Raw genomic sequence first — 17,301 nt, forward strand, 5'->3', positions numbered from 1 at the left:
CTCCATCACACTCCGGGGCAGAGAGTTCCACTGCTGAACGGCTCTCATAGTCAGGAAGTTCTTCCTCATGTTCAGGTGGAAGCTCCTTTCCTGTAGTTCAAAGCCATTGTTCCATTGCGTCCTAGTCTCCAGGGCAGCAGGAAACAAGCTTGCTCCCTCTTCCCTATGGCTTCCCCTCACATATTTATACATGGCCATTAGGCATGGGAAATCCTTGGTTCTAAATGGTTCTAAAGTACTTACAAAACTAGGGGGCGCTAGTGCTTTGCTTCTAAAGTATTACTAAAGTTCTGGTAGTGAAAATTTTAGAACTCTAACAAAACTTCCAAAATTTCGTTATAATTGCCAACTCCTAATTGGTTCTGTCATAAAAAATGTGAAATAATAATGAAATGTTGAAAGTTTTGTTAAAGTTCTGAAATTTTCACCACCAGAACTTTAGTAACACTTTAGAAGCAAAGCACTAGTGCCCTCTAGTTTTGCAAGTACTTTAGAACCATTCAGAACCATGGATTGCCCATGCCTAATGGCCATCATTGAGTCCCTTCACTTCCTTCAATAGGGACCCCAAGCCTTTGCTGTCTTCTGCCAATGGCCTGGTGTCATCATAGAAATGCAAACCAATAGCTGCTTCCAGTCATTGCATTACATGGCAGTGACAGAATGGGTGCCATCTGCACAGTAGCATTTCTGCAGTTTCACAGCATTTAAACTGCCATGGCTCAATGCTATGGCATCCTGGGGATCATAGAGAGGCAGCAACACTCTTTGGCAGAGAAGGTGAAAGACCTTGTGAAACTACAGCTCCCAAGAGAAAGCAACCACTAGGTAATGCAGCCACTTGGCTTCCTGAAAGGGTTAATGCTACTGAGGTTGGTATTCCTAGAAGGGCCCTGCAAGGAAAGAGGAGGACCATGTGTTATGACAAGTAACTTCCGGCCAGGGTTCCTCTTCCCCTCCCCTTCCCACTTCCCTCTTTGCATTTCTCTGCCTTTGCAATTTTCTGCAGCATTCCCTTGCAGAGAGAGAGAGATCTGGTGAGTCAAAGTACATGGAAAGGGGCAGAAACACTGGGGAAGCCATGAGGTTGAACATCCCTTCTCTGAATTACTTGGGACAGAGGGAATTGTAGTTTTATATGGTCTTTCACCGCTGCCAAACCGAGTTCTTGGACTTCAACAAAAACTATGAATCCCAGGATTACCAAGCATTGAGACATGGCAATTAAAAGTGTCAAATTGCAATTCATTCTATGTTGCAAACCTTTTCAAACTATGTTGCAAATAGGCAACCTTCTCAACCTTTTCAAACAACAAACACATTATGTTATTTTGTTACTGAAGGGTATGGGTGTTCTTTGGTATGTAGTTTTCCTTATATCTATATTCTTGAGGCAGTGGGAGGGGCTGCAGACCATGTGAGCAGTTCAGGTACTTGTTTAGAGCACAGAGTAAAAGGTGACAGTTGAGGGATGACTGGTGATGGTGACAGTTGGAAGTAGACCGGCCATGGGCAAACTTGGGCAGTCTAGGTGTTTTGGACTTCAACTCCCACAATTCATAGCAACCTCAGGCTCATTCATTCCCCCCCCCCCTTTTGATTGTAGTTGCTGGGATTTATAGTTCACCTCCAATCAAAGAGCATTCTGAACTCCACCAACGATGGAATTGAACCAAACTCGGCAGACAGAACTCACATGACCAACAGAAAATATTGGAAGGGTTTGGTGGGCATTGAACTTGAGTTTTGGAGTTGTAGTTCACCTACATCCAGTGAGCAATGATGGATCTGGACCAAACTTGGCATGAATAATATGGCCAAATGTGAACACCAGTGGGGTTTGGGGGAAATAGAGTTGACATTTGGGAGTTGTAGTTCCTGGGATTTATAGTTCGCCTACAATCAAAGGGCATTCTGAACTCCACCAACGATGGAATTGAACCAAACTTGGCACACAGAACTCCCATGACCAACAGAAAATACTGGAAGGGTTTGGTGAGAACTGACCTTGAGTTTTGGAGTTGTAGTTCACCTACATGGGAGAGCGCTGTGGACTCAAACAATGATGGATCTGGACCAATATTGGCACAAATAATAAATATGCCCACATGTGAACACTGGTGGAGTTTGGGGAAAATAGACCTTGATATTTGGGAGTTGTAGTTGCTGGGATTTATAGTTGACCTACAATCGGGGGCATTCTGAACTCCACCAATGAGAAAATTGGGCCAAACTTCTCAAACAGAACCCCCATGACCAACAGAAAATACTGTGTTTTCTGATGGTCTTTGGTAACCCCTCTGATGTCTCCTCGCGACCTCTCCAGGGTTCCGGACCACCAGGTTGAGAAACACTGTTCTATAATATCTGTGTTCCATTCTGCGTTGTGCAAACAGTGCTCCCAAAGGAGCAAAGCGGAAACAGCGTAATGCTTAGAGCTTCCGGACCCAGGTTTCATACTATTACCTGGGCGAGATTTGATCCAGATCCATCATTGTTTGAGTCCACAGTGCTCTCTGGATGTATGTGAGCTACAACTCCGAAACTCAAGGTCAATGCCCACCAAACTCTTCCAGTATTTTCTGTCAATCATGGGAGTTCTGTGTGCCGAGTTTGGTTCATTTCCATTGTTGGTGGAGTCTAGAATGCTCTTTGATTGGAGGTGAACTATAAATCCCAGCAACTACAACTCCCAAATGACAAAATCAATCCCCCCAACCCCACCAGTATTCAAATTTGGCCGTATTATTTGGCATTTGTGCCAAATTTGGTCTAGTGAATGAAAATACATCCTGCATATTGGATATTTACATTACGATTCAAAGCAGTGGTAAAATTACAGTTGTGAAGTAGCAACGAAAATAAGGCAGCTTCGCAATGCAGACAAATGCTTGTGTCCATCCATCTAGCATCATTAACCATTAAGAAAAAATAAATGGAGTCTTGGTTCCTGGGGACAGCAAGCTGTGGAATTGGTCACATTAATACTTTTAAATGAGGAGAGAGAAAAAGAGTCACCCTTTCCATTACCACCTTTTTGCATTGTTGTTGGGGTGCTTTGAAGTTGTGTCCAGAGTTGCAGGATGGTGAAGATTCATTTGGAGACTCCTACGCAGTGACTGGATGGTCATCTGTTAGGAGTGCTTTGATTGTGTCTTCTTGGCAGACTGGGATTGGACTCGATTACTTTTGGTGTCTCTGCCAATTTTATGATTCTTTGATTAACTTCAGTTTATCTCATCCACAGGGGGGAAAAATCTCTCACCAGGGATATCTCCATTTGCTTCTGACGTTTTGTCCAGACCAAGTGCTCTGACTCTCCACAGCCATGAATCAAAGTGAGTGACCCATTTGGAGAAGTCAGACAGAGCAGCCTTTCTCTGGACCAAGCGAAAACATGGCAAGGACGGATAAATCGGATGCCTCGGGTCTCTGCTACGAGTCTGCCTTGGTGCCAGAAGGGAGGGTGAAAGTGGAAGACTTTGCAGCAAAAAGAGGCAGAGAAAGCTTGCAAGCTATCAGTGTTGGGAGCGAGATGGGATTGGTGGGGGAAATGGTGCCAAAGACTCTGGATGAGGACAATATAGATGCATACGCGGAATGCCAGTGTTTCTGGCAGTTCCCATACGAGGAGGCCAAGGAGCCCCAAGACGTTTGCCGGCGTCTCTGGGAGCGTGGCCTTCCGTGGCTGAAGCCGGGGCAGAACACGAAGGAGCAGATCCTGGCAGAAGCGTTCTTAGTCAAAGAGGAACACGACAGGAGGCAGGAAGAGGCGGTGAGTGACAGGCATCCAACCAAGCTGCATATGACATGAAATGTAATGCGATGTTTTGGAGGTATCCAAATAATGGCCTTCATTTCTGTTTCATATCCACTTATATACGTATATTGCATACATGTAATTTTAGACAATCCTTGTGTCACAGTTTTGCACGAAACCAAGTTTGTCCACACAATTCTCAGGAAACAAGCAATCTGTTTGGACAGTTTCCAATTTTGGAGAATTTTTGATTTCAGAATTCTGGATAAGGGATGCTCAACCTGAAATGCCAAGAGAAAGGGATGAAATGGCATTTTGGAATGTCAACATTAAAGAGGCTTCTCAGCAGTCTTCAGCCAGGCACCAAAACATTTATTTCCTGCAGACAGAAAATTGGACACTGGCTCCCAGATAATGTTGTCCAGTCCTTGGTGTTGTTAATGGGTGTCTTGAAATAATTTCTGACTCATGACGATTCTACAGTAGGGTTTTCTTCTGGAGCTGAGAGAGTGTGACTTAGCAGAGGTCACCTGATGGGTTTCCATGGCCAAATGTGGATTCAGATCCTCATCTCTAGGGTTGCAATCCAGAAAATTATGGAAAATATTGTGTATACAAGTGTTTTCCGGTTCTGTGTACAAGGTGTATACAAAACATAAATGAATTTATTTAGACTTGGGTCCCATCTTAGGAGCCCCAATGGTGCAGTGGGTTAAACCGCTGAGCTGCTGAACTTGCAGATTGAAAGGTTGCAGGTTCGAATCCAGGGAGCAGCATGAGCTCCTGCTGTTAGCCCCAGCTTTCAGTTCAAAAACATGCGAATGTGAGTAAATCAGTAGGTACCTCTCTGGTGGGAAGGTAACGGCGCTCCATGCAGTCATGTTGGCCACATGACCTTGGAGGTGTCTATAGACAACGCCGGCCCTTTGGCTTAGAAATGGAGATGAGCAGCAGAGTCCCAGAGTTGGACACGACTGGACTTAATGTCATGGGGAAAACTTTTATCTTACCAATATTCAACATACCTCACTAAATCTGTAATATTTGCAAATACAAGCAAGGGTTTATTGAGAATACATTTTGTAAAAAAAAGGTCTGTCAGAACATATATTTGGAGGCAATTCAGGTTAATCTCCCTTGCCCTAAAGATGACACACGTTGCATCTTCCTCATCCTAAATACTGTTGACCAGAACTGTTTGGGGTTTCAGATTTTGGGATCCCTGTGTTGGCATACACAGATACTGTCTCTTGAAGATAGGACCCAAGTCTAAACACAAAATTCATCAGTGTTTAATATACACCTCAGACACATAGCCTGGAAGTCATTTCTATATAATAACTAGCTTGGGGACCCGGCGGTGCCCGGGTTTTTCTGAGAAAGGCATTGTGTGCCAAGGTTGGCTTTTATCAGTTATTTATGTGACTCACAGTGCTCTCAGGAAGTTAGTGAAGGTATTGCGAGTCTCATCGTCCATGATCCAACCTCCTCCAAACATCATCAGGATGTAAAATGGGTCATGAAGGCTCTGTGTGCCAAGTTTGGTCTTCATCAGTCATTGGATGAGGGTCGCAGTGGTCTCAGGAAGTGAGTGAAGGTACTTCAAGTCCCATCATCTGTGGTCCATCCTCCCCCAAACCTCACCAGAACGTAAAGGCAGTCATGGGGGTTATGTGTGCCATGTTTGGTCTTGATCAGTCATTGGTGAGGATTGCAGCAGTCTCAGGAAGTGAGTGGAGGTACTTCAAGTCCCATCATCCATGGTCTGCCCTCCTCCAAAGTGGAGTAGGATGTAGAGTGGGTCATTGGGGTTATGTGTGCCAAGTTTGGTCCAGGTTCACCATTTGTATTATTTATTTTATTTATTATTTATTACTTGCACTTATTAACCGCCACTCTCAGCCCTAGGGCGACTTTGTAGCGGTCACAGTGGCTTGTGAAAGTGGTAGCCAATCAGAAAGCCGCCACATACACCTCCCTCCACATACAAACACTGACTTTTATTATATACATAGATAATAATAATAATAGTGTATTTTATTTATACCCCGCCACCATCTCCCCAAGGGGACTCGGGGTGGCTTACATGAGACCAAGCCCAACAATACAGCAATACAAATATACAACATAGGAATGTAACAGTAAAATATAAATAAAAAATAAAATACAAGAAACAATATAAAATTGCAATAATTAAACTCAAAAAAGAAAAAAAATGATCACAGTGGGCAGGGTCGGTTGCAAAGATTAAAAGTCTAAATAACATTAATAATTTTGTGCAAGTAGCAAAAATTTGTTTGTATTCAACCATTAGAAAGCAAAGGTATCACTATCTGAACCACTCAAGTTGAAAAATTTTGGATTTCAGATATCATAGACTTAAAAAAAAAGACAAAATAATTGTGTCCAAGGGCAAGTCAAACCTGAGCTATCAGAAATAGCTAACGTGATGAAACTGAGAATCCAGCTAAAGATTAGGAAGACCTTCTTGTTGGTAAGAGCTGTCCAATGTGCCTTTGAGGCCCCCATCTACCCTGCCATGTCATGCAGTCTGAAACTGTATTGTACGGTCAGTATGGACTGAAATGATGCCGTTTAAGAAATTCTTTGGCAGAGTGAGAAGAATTTTTCACATTTGGTATAAACAATGATGAAATGATGCATGGGTTTTTTTCCTCTCTTCCAGGGCCTGGTTACCTTTGAGGAAGTGGCTGTGAAGTTCTCGGAGGATGAATGGGCTTTGCTGGATCTGAGCCAGAGAGCTTTATATTGGGAAGTCATGTTGGCAAATTACCATACTGTGTCCTCGCTGGGTAAGCATTGTTTGACCATAAGTTTAGAGGAGAAGGTGGAGAGAGAAAGAGCAGGATCCTATTTTAGACTCACAACTGTGCTCTTTTTCCTCTGGGTGCATCTACACCAGGCATGGTCAAAGTTGGGCTCCTCGGGTATTTTGGACGTCAAATCTCATAATTCCTAACAGCTGATTTTAATTTAATTAATGTGATGTAATGTTTTAAATGTATGTAATTATTGGATATTATTATGTATTTTATTATGTGTACATTGGAGGTATTGAATTGCTGCCAGCTGGAAGCCACCTGAGTCCCCCTCCCCGGGGGTTGAGAAGGGTGGGATACAAATAACCATATAAATAAACATGTAATGTTCGTTTGTGGGATTAACATAACTCAAAAACCACTGGGCAAATTGACACCAAATCTGGATACAATACACTTATCAGGCCAACAAGTGATCATCACTCATAAAAACACTGAAAAACACAGTGGAAGAGACTTTAAAAGTAAAAAACCAAAAAATACATTACAACACATGCGCAAAACCACATATATACACATATGCACAATTATATGCAGAAATATATACACACATATATGCACACACAAAACACATACACATAAAGGGGGAAGGAAGGAAGGAGAAAAGGAGGGAGAGAAAGAGGAGAAGAAGGAGAGAAAGAAAGAAAGCTAAAGAAGGAAGGAAGGAGAGAAGGAAATAAAAAAAGTGAAAGAGGGAAGGAAGGAGAGAAGGAACGAAAGAGAGAAAGAGGAAGGGAAGGAAGGAAGAAAAGAGGCAAGGAAGGGTGGAATCAAAGAGCAAAGGAAGCGAGAAAAGAAACAGGTGGAGAAGGAAGAAAGAAGAAGAGAAAGAAAAAGAGGTACGGAAGGAAGGAGAGAAAGAGGGAGGGAAGCTTGGCCACTGCAATGCGTGGCGGGTACAGCTAGTCTGAAATAAATAAAATAATAACAAATAAGTCCAAAACACCTGGAGGGACGGCTCAAGTTTGCCCATGCCTGCTCTACAGTCAATATTTGTGGGCCTCTCTTGGTCCCTCAGCATGAGACTATGGTATGCCTCCAACCCAAGCATAGCATAGAATAGCACTGGAGGAACTGGGAAGACCCACAAACACTTCCATTTGTGGGCCTCTCTAGGTCCACCAGTGAAAATCTATGGGATAGTCTCAGTTTCAGGTATTTACAGGGAGTCTGGAAGGGGGATCGTACTGTAACCTGCAAGAGCAACCCATCAATAACCAGCTGTTCTTGCTTTCACAGCAACCCTGTTGATCTCCAGACGTGACCTCATCTCTCGGGTGAAAGAAGAGAATGAGCCAAGGGAAAAGTGTGCGGAGGAAGGGGCAAGATTGGCAGGTAGCTTTCTAGAAGTTTGATCAGAGCGGCATCCTTTCTGTGGCCGAGAACCACCTTGAGATGCTCTTGATGTATTCTGGTGAAGGATAAGTCCTGAACTGGAGGGGGGGGGGAATCATTTGATGGAAGTACACTCCCCCAAATCCCCTGACTATCTGTTTACATTTTCCAGGAGTTGACATGTGGGTCTGCTAGGATCCCAAGGTTCAAATCACAGTCCTTGCCAAAATTCAGATCACTATCTGTATTCCTCTGTATTTATTCTTAAGCTTTGGTCTGTTGAGAAATTAACAGGAGAAGTTGCAGTTTTATACTAATCCAGGTTTATTGACTCTTAATATTCATTAACATCCCGCCTTTCTCCTTCTAATGGGACTCAAGGCAACTCCCAACATATTAACAATACAAGTTGAAAGGAATAAAAAAGCCAGAATAAATATATCTATATACAAGATTAAAAACATCACTTAGCTCAGGATGAGTACATAAGCATAAAATGAGTTCTAAGAAAGCTTGTTGTTCAAACTACAAGAAAGGAGATTCCACCTGAACATGAGGAAGAACTTCCTGACTGTGAGAGCCGTTCAGCAGTGGAACTCTCTGCCCCGGAGTGTGGTGGAGGCTCCTTCTTTAGAAGCTTTTAAACAGAGGCTGGATGGCCATCTGTCAGGGGTGATTTGAATGCAATATTCCTGCTTCTTGGCAGGGAGTTGGACTCAATGGCCCATGAGGTCTCTTTCAACTCTAGGATTCTATAAGCCTTCTCCATCGGCCTTTCCGCATTCCTTGTAACTCATCTGGGTTTTGACATAGCTCTCAAATCAATCACACAGAGACTGTGGGACACTTCCTTTAGTGAGCTTTGCTCTCGGTCTTATGTATCTTGCTCCCCTAGTGTCCTGTCCATACATTATGTTGGGCCTTTCCACACAGAAAACTATCTAAAGAACTTGACTGTGGCCAAATTCCGCTGTATATTTTCCAAAGCAATATTCCTGCTTCTTGGCAGGGGGTTGGACTGGATGGCCCATGAGGTCTCTTCCAACTCTTTGATTCTATGATTCTAGGTGCAATGTGCTTCCCATTGAGTTGCTATGTGAGAGATTTGCAGGTACCCCATATCAACATTTCTCAACCTAGGGGTCGGGACCCCTGGGTGGGTTGCAAGGGGTTGTCAGGGGGGTTGCCAAAGATGATCAGAAAACACAGTATTTTCTATTGGTCATGGGGGTTTTGTGTGGGAAGTTTGGCCCAGTTGTGTTGTTGGTGGGGTTCAGAATATACTTTTGACTGTATGGCTTGAATTCTTCCTCTTTGTTGAATCTTAACAGGGAATGAACGAGTTGAGAAGAACGAACATGAGAACAGTCAGCCAGAAAGATCTGAGCAGGTGGACAATGGCAGGGCAACATCACTGGAAGAGACTGAAGAGAATGATTTTCAGGGTCTTAACGTTAGTTTCCATGACCGCTGTCAAGAGGGAGAAGGCCCATATGGATGTTCCAAGTGTGGAGAAGGCTTCAGTGAGAAATCCCTCCTCCTTGAGCACAGAAAATCTCACGTAAGAGAGAAGCGATTCAGCTGCTCTTTATGTGAAAAAAGGTTCAGTCAGAAGGTATATCTAACTGCACATATAAGAACACACACAGGAGAGAAGCCCTACAAATGCCTCGAGTGCGGAAAAAGCTTCACAAGCCGTGCGTACCTTAAAGTCCACAGGAGACTCCACACAGGAGAGCGGCCCTTTCCGTGCCCTGAATGTGGGGAAAGTTTCATTGACAAACACACTCTGAGCAACCACAAGGTTGTCCATATGGGAGAGAAGAAATATTTATGCACTGTGTGCGAGAAAAGGTTTACCAGCAAAGGCAACCTGATGACACACATGAAGATCCACACAGGGGAGAAGCCCTACAAATGCCTTGATTGTGGCAAAAGTTTCACGAGGCGTGCATACCTTAAAGTACACAAGAGACTCCACACAGGAGAGCGGCCCTTTCCGTGCCCTGAATGTGGGGAAAGGTTCATTGATAAACAGACCCTGAGTAACCACAAGGTTGTCCATATGGGAGAGAAGAAATATTTATGCACTGTGTGTGAGAAAAGGTTTGCCAGTAAAGGCAACTTGATGACACACATGAAGACCCACACAGGAGAGAAACCATACAGCTGCCCCATGTGCGGGAAAAGCTTCACAACACGAAGCCACCTTATCCTCCACCAGAGAACCCACACAGGAGAGAAACCCTATCAATGCTCCAAATGTGAAAGACATTTCAGTCAACAGGCAGGGCTCTACATTCACCAGAAGGTTCACACAGGCGAAAAGCCCTATTTGTGTACCGAGTGCGGAAAGAGGTTCCATAAAAAATGCAATTTAGCCCGGCACCAGCGGATTCACACGGGGGAGAAGCCATTCATGTGCCAAGAGTGTGGGAAGAGCTTCAACCAGAAGGCAGGTTTGGTGGCACACCAGACAACTCACAGCAAGTACAAGCTGTATTCGTGTCCAGATTGCAGGAAGACCTTTAAGGTGAAAATGCCCATCCACATACACCAGAGAACTCACATGGGCGAGAGTCCCTACGAATGCCCCCACTGCGAGAAGCAATTCACTGGAAGCTCCCAGCTGATAGGGCACGAAAGGACACATGCAGGTGAGAGGCCCTTGATGCATGAAATAAAAATGCGGGAAGATACTGAGGGGGAAATTCTGGTAACACTGGTCCAGATTACATTGCTGAACACGCTGCCACAGGATGGCTGCCATCGTTTTGTTATTTCATGTATTTTATTTCGATGTTATTTTTGGTTTTTTTGTATTTTATTTTGCTGTACTGTAATTTTGGGCTTGGCCTCACGTTAGCCGCACCAAGTCCCCTTTGGGGAGATGGTGGCAGGGTACAAATAAAGATTATTATTATTATTATTATTATTATTATTATTATTATTATTATCATGGATAGATTTAGAAAGAGTAAACTCTTAGAGCAGAGCTTTCCAAACATTTAATGTTGGTGACATACTTTTTAGACCTGCATCATTTCGCAACGCAGTAATTCAGTTTTACTAGCAAACTGGAGGTTAATCCAATAGCTTACAAGAGATATACCATATATACTCTAATATAAGCAGAGTTTTTCAGCCCTTTTTGGGGGCTGAAAAATCCTTCCTTGCCTTATAATGGGGTCAAACCAAGCAGTGGAGCCTGGAGGCCATTGCTTGCAATATATGATATATTTCTCTCTCATCTTCCCCTCCCTAAACAGTGTGTTTTCTTTTCTGCTTTTAGTCTGCTTCTCATCCCAGGCTGGAATGTTTCGAAAAGGGAAAGGAGGGGGAGAGAAGCCCTTGCAAGTCAGGACAAATCTTATAAAAGCATTTTCCCCTGAAATATTTGTTAATCTCTCTTATAGATATATAGGCATTTCCCCCTGCTAGCCTTTGCAATCCCTATGTACCTTTAGTATATTTATCTATCTATCTATCTATCTATCTATCTATCTATCTTTGTACATTAATTTTATATATGAATTTTCCCTTCATAAGTTTGCAGGTCTTTGCAGCTCCTATATACATATAAATATAGAGATTCCCATGAACCTGGATATCTGTATCTATATGTAGACATTAATTTTATATGTGAATTTCCTCCTCTCATGTTTGCTTGTCTCTGCAAATCAATAAATATCTAGAGATACCTATATATCTGTATATATGTGTGTATGTGAATAAAATTCATATATATATATATATATGTGTGTGTGTGTGTGTATGTATGTAAATAATTTTATATATGAATTTTCCCCTCACATCTATGCAAGTCTTGGCAAATCCTATATAGATAAACTAAAGACTTCTGGGGAAAAGGAGGACATGATTCCAAGCGGAAAGCAAAACACCTTGAGTCATATAGATCTAGGAAACAGGCATTTGTTTATGAATCCCTATCAGATATTTTGTGCTTCTCCCCAGGTGTCTTGTCTTCAGACACAACCCAGATACTTCTGCCTGTTTCCGAGCTGGCCATGGAAACACCAGAATCTGCGCAGAGCTGTGTGGAAACGTTTAACACTACTGTGGTAAGGAAGATGCATGCTCCGTAATTGCTTTCTAAGAGGCTTTTTAGATTGCACAGAAAACAAATGTAGTCATGTTCTCTTTTAAGAAATCTAAATACCCATCATAGGACAATACTTTCCTTACAAGAAAACTTGTGCCACATGTTTGTGGTATGGTATGACCCCATATGTTACTCAACAAGAAAACTTTGAGATCTTTGAAGGATCTATTATTATTTTCATGTTGATGTATTTTATTTAATGTATTATGTATTTTATGTATGGCATCTTTGTGTGCTATTTGTAAGCTGGCCCGAGTCCCTATGTGGGAGTTGGTGGATGGGGTATAAATAAAGCATTATTATTATTATTATTATTATTATTATTATTATTATTATTATACATAACAAGATTAGTACACAGCAAACATGATCACTATACTAGCTTTTGTATTTGATCACGCATCGGACACTTCTTAAGTGTCTAGGAGTGTCTAGGACTGTGTGATCGCCAAATGATGTGTACAGATCCGAGCAGGGTGGCCTTTTGCAGCTGAGAGATGATAGTTTTTGTTGCGCTCAAGCGGGTTTCAGTTAGGTCCAATGCAGAAGACACAATAACATTGCACACAGGCAAGAGGAAAAATGAACAGAAAAAAACTTTACTCTTATCAGCAGAGTCAAAACATAAACTTGCAGTGTTGCAAACAAAACAAACAGTGCAAGCAACTTACATAGTTGTTGTAAACAATACAGAATAAGGCTTCTTCATCTTAATGCGCCTCCGGTGGCGCAGTGGGCTAAACCCTTGTGCCGGCAGGACTGAAGACCGACAGGTCGCAGGTTCAAATCCAGGGAGAGGCGGATGAGCTCCCTCTATCAGCTCCAGCTCCTCATGCAGGGACATGAGAGAAGCCTCCCACAAGGATGATAAAAACATCAAATCATCTGGGCGTCCCCTTGGCAACGTCCTTGCAGACGGCCAATTCTCTCACACCAGAAGCGACTTGCAGTTTCTCAAGTTGCTCCTGACATGACAAAAGAAAAATCTTAATGCAAATGAGAGAGCAGGTGAAATGGTTGAGTAAAATGCCTGAGCAAAGGCTCCTCAGAGCAAAAGCTAAACTGTATTATAAAATCCATACAGTTATACCCACCGGGTGTGGTCCAAACTTACTAGTTGACCTACATTAGCAGCTGCACATAATAATCAACTGTATAAGGTTTTCTTTAACACATACACATACTTGATCCTGTTATGACTTACTGTAACAATTTTGTTAGCCCCGATTGTTTTTAAGTGCAGGCCAAGGTCTTTAGGCACAGCACCCAGTGTGCCGATCACCACTGAGACCACCTTGACTGGCTTGTGCTAGAGTCTTTGCAGTTTGATCTTTAAATCATTGTATTGTGTAAGCTTTTCCAGTTGCTTCTCGTCAATCCTGCTCTCGTCTGAGATTGCAGCATCAAGATCTATACTTGTTTTATACTTGTTGTTGTTATTATTATTATTATTATTAATGTCTACTGCAGTAGGAAGGGAAACCCTTGTAGTGAAATTTCCCATTTGCATTCCTGGATTTTCAAAGTGGCTTCTATAAATGTAATTTTCAGCTAATCCAGTTACATGTGTTTTCTTTCAGATCATTCCAAATCTAGAAGTGCCTGTTCTCGTACCTGTTCTGCACAGTGTATGCTTTCCATTGTTTACTTCATACGATTTCTTTTTACACAATTTTCTATTTATGGTTAAACAACTTCAAATACCTTATTCCAATTCTTGTCTTGCTAGGTGAATGTGAATGGTGTGTTGTTGCTTGTGCAAAATTCTGCATAAATCTGGATCATCCTCATTGGGAACCCAGCTTCGGTAAGGTAGGAAGGTGTTAGCTGTAGCTTTCTCCCACACCTTGAGAGCTTTCCTTTATGCAAGCAATGGAAACAATCAAATGTTTTCAAATTAGTTTCTAACTTGTTCATATGTGAATTTGGAGTTGGGGAGAACCTCAAGTCACTTAGATTTTCTGACAACATTGGGTTATTTGGAATAGTTCAAAATAAAAAAGAGGTGAGAAGAGTTACAAAAGGATCTCCAAACAAAGAGAATAGGCATTGGAACGGAGACTAAGCAAGTGTTCAGTCATGCACATTGGAGGAAAAGAGGCTTTGCTTTACATATACGTCAATGGAGCCAGAGCTGAAAGTGACTGTCCAAGGCTGTATCCACACTGCAGAATTATATCACTTTGTGTCATGACCTTACCTCCTGGTTTTGTGTGAAGCCAGGAAATTAGACCGTGCCTTAGACCTGGCCTGTGTATATTTGAAACAACGGAGAGGGTTTCTATGGAAATGGGAGCAATGAAAGGGTGAGGGATAGGAGGTGTGAGAGAAATAAACTGTCAGTTGGAATTTTGTTTCGTACCCTAATGTTTGCTTTTGGAAAATAAAGTCTTTCCTCTTTGTTCGTGAGGTAATTTCTTCGCCAGAAAGTTACACTTTTACACCACATAAACTGCTATGGCACAGTGCTAGGAAATTCTGGAATTTGCAATTTTGTGAGCTATTTCTGGCCAAAGAGCTCTGTCAAAGAGTGTTAGGGCCTCACCAAATCCATAGAATTGAGCCATGACAGTTGAAGTGGTGCCAGATGGCATTAATTCTATATAGTAGATGCAGCCTTAGAAAGAGATTTGGGTTTTTTGTGCAGAACTCAGTTATATCAGTTAGAAAAGAAACTGAACACTTACTTTGTTGGTGTCTATTTGTTCAGTCCCTTCGGACTCTTTGTTACCTCATGGACCAGCTCACACCAGAGTTCCCTGTCGGCCGTGGCCACCCCCAGCTCATTCAAGGTCAAACCAGTCACTTCAAGGATGCCATCCATCCATCTTGTCCTTGGTTGGCCCCTCTTCCTTTTTTCTTCCATTTACCCAAGCATAATTGTCTTCTCTAAGCTTTTCTGTCTTCTCATTATTTGGCCAAAGTACTTCATCTTTATAATATCCTTCCCTCTAATGAGCAGTCAGGCTTTATTTCCTGAAGTACAGACTGATTGGATCTTCTGGTGGTCAAAGGCACTCTCAGCACTTTCCTCCAGCACCACAGTTCAAAAGCATCTCTCTTCTTTCGCTCAGCCTTCCTTATGCTCCAGCTCTCACATCCGTAGGTTACTATGGGGAATACCATTACTTTAAGTATGCGGATCTTCATTGCCAGTGTGATGTCTCTACTCTTCACTATTTTGTCGAGATTGGTTCTTGCTCTCCTCCCAAGAAGGAAACGTCTCCTGACTTCCTGCCTGTAGTCTACGCCTGCAATAATCTTTGCACCTAGAAATTAAAATTCTGTCACGGCCTCCACATTTTCTCCCTCCTATTACCCATTATTACACTTATTACCCATGGATGAATCCAGCTGGATATTTTTTTGCTGCAGAGAATTTAATGTAATGTTTTCCTTGTATTTACACCTGATGATATTTGTAATATGTTTATTTAAAGTGTGGTTCTTATGTAACGGAAAATGAAAACCAATCTTTATTTCTTTGCAGGTTCCACAATCAAGATAGTCTGTCCGTCTGGAGAGGGAGGTTTTCAGAATACTCCTCTGCTTATTTTCTGTATGTTGCACCTCAGAGTAGATTCACCTTGCTGAAATCACCAAAACTGTACACAGACTGAAATCTTTGTAGTTTATTGAAAAATAAAAGATAAAAGTTCTTAAAAGCAAGTAATGTTCCAAAAGATATTATTATTATTATTATTATTATTATTATTATTATTATTACTTTATTTGTACCCTGCTAGCATCTCCCGAAGGACTCGATGCGGCTTACATAGGCCAAGGCCTCAAAACACAATACAACAATACAATACCTAAAGCAAATTAAAACAGTTAAGCAGTATAAACAACAAACAGTAAACAATACATTGAGACACTATAAAACTGGGCCGGACCAGAGTAATGGGTACAAGATTAAAAGTGCTGATGTGGCAGGAGGTGTGTAGGATTAAGTGCAGTGTGCGGTGTGCAGCAATCTTAGTTCTACTAAAGTGCTTCTAGGACTTGGTATTGGAGATTCCTAATCTGATAAGGCAAAAGATCAATAAGGCATAGCACTGTAAAGCAGGATTCCAAGAGACACCAACAAAACAATATCTCATGAGAACATGACAAAGTCCCTAGACCATGGACACAAGAACTACAAGATAATCCAGGCAAATGAGCACAAGCTGCTTGTTTGAGCGAAAAGTTGCTCTGACAAAGATTTGTTTTCAAACACACTGCTTAATACCCTTTGCAATACATGAACGCCTTTCTTTGGCCTCTGACCTCCTTCTTGTTGGCTATTCTCACACTCCTTTGAACTCTGAATTCCAAACGGTCAGCCCAATCTAAGATTCCCGTTTCATCAAGGTCAGGCTGCTCTTTAGTGTCAGTCTGGTTGCCTTCCTGCCTACTATCAGGCTGAGAACTGTCCTCCTTAGAATCATAGAATCAAAGAGTTGGAAGAGACCTCATGGGCCATCCAGTCCAACCCCCTGCCAAGAAGCAGGAATATTGCATTCAAATCACCCCTGACAGATGGCCATCCAGCCTCTGCTTAAAAGCTTCCAAAGAAGGAGCCTCCACCACACTCCGGGGCAGAGAGTTCCACTGCTGAACGGCTCTCACAGTCAGGAAGTTCTTCCTAATATTCAGATGGAATTTCTGAGTCAATTTGCATTTGAACATTTTGAACATTTTGAACCTGATCGTGAACCTGAATCCCATCATCCTTGTCAGAGTCACTCTGAGACCCCATCTGAGTCACAACACTATCAATCTGTGGTTCTAGCTGAGTCACGACACTGTATCATATTTTGGTTATACCAGTATTAACTTTATTTATATCCCGCAAAATCTCCCAAAGGACTCGATGCGGCTTACAAAGGCCAAGGCCGCCGCCAACAACAACATACAAATATCACAGTAAAACTCATAAGCAAATAATAAAAGATCAAGCAAAACAATAAAACACTAAAACAATGACATCATGACGCATTTAAAACCTAAAGGCCGGGCCAGATGTAATGGACAGAATTTAAAAGTGCTGAACTTGACAGGAGGTATGTAGAGGTTTTTTGGAGGTAGGTGCAATGTGCAGACAATCCTTTTGATTTTATATTATTTTGCTTTTTTCATTTCATTTTATTTTGCTTCTGTATGTATTTTATTGTGATATAATTTTTGTTGTATTGTCGAAGGCTTTCATTGCCGGAATCACTGGGTTGTTGTAGGTTTTTTCGGGCTATATGACTATA

General features: G+C 42.0%; 1 protein-coding gene across 1 annotated transcript in view; it reads left to right on the top strand.

Moving 5' to 3' along the window:
- The first annotated feature begins 920 nt into the window (after positions 1-920).
- The window catches only part of LOC132765749 (zinc finger protein 845-like), a 65,792-nt gene continuing 49,411 nt past the window's right edge, over positions 921-17,301 (top strand). Inside the window, exons 1-8 of the mRNA XM_067463957.1 lie at positions 921-1,037; positions 3,248-3,775; positions 6,447-6,573; positions 7,840-7,935; positions 9,267-10,592; positions 11,911-12,017; positions 13,639-13,686; positions 13,788-13,816. Coding sequence (XP_067320058.1) covers positions 3,398-3,775; positions 6,447-6,573; positions 7,840-7,935; positions 9,267-10,592; positions 11,911-12,017; positions 13,639-13,686; positions 13,788-13,816 — 2,111 coding nt within the window. The 5' untranslated portion in view covers positions 921-1,037; positions 3,248-3,397. The remainder of the gene's footprint in view (positions 1,038-3,247; positions 3,776-6,446; positions 6,574-7,839; positions 7,936-9,266; positions 10,593-11,910; positions 12,018-13,638; positions 13,687-13,787; positions 13,817-17,301) is intronic.

This window comes from Anolis sagrei, chromosome 2, assembly GCF_037176765.1.
Source record: "Anolis sagrei isolate rAnoSag1 chromosome 2, rAnoSag1.mat, whole genome shotgun sequence".
Lineage (NCBI taxonomy): Eukaryota > Metazoa > Chordata > Lepidosauria > Squamata > Dactyloidae > Anolis > Anolis sagrei.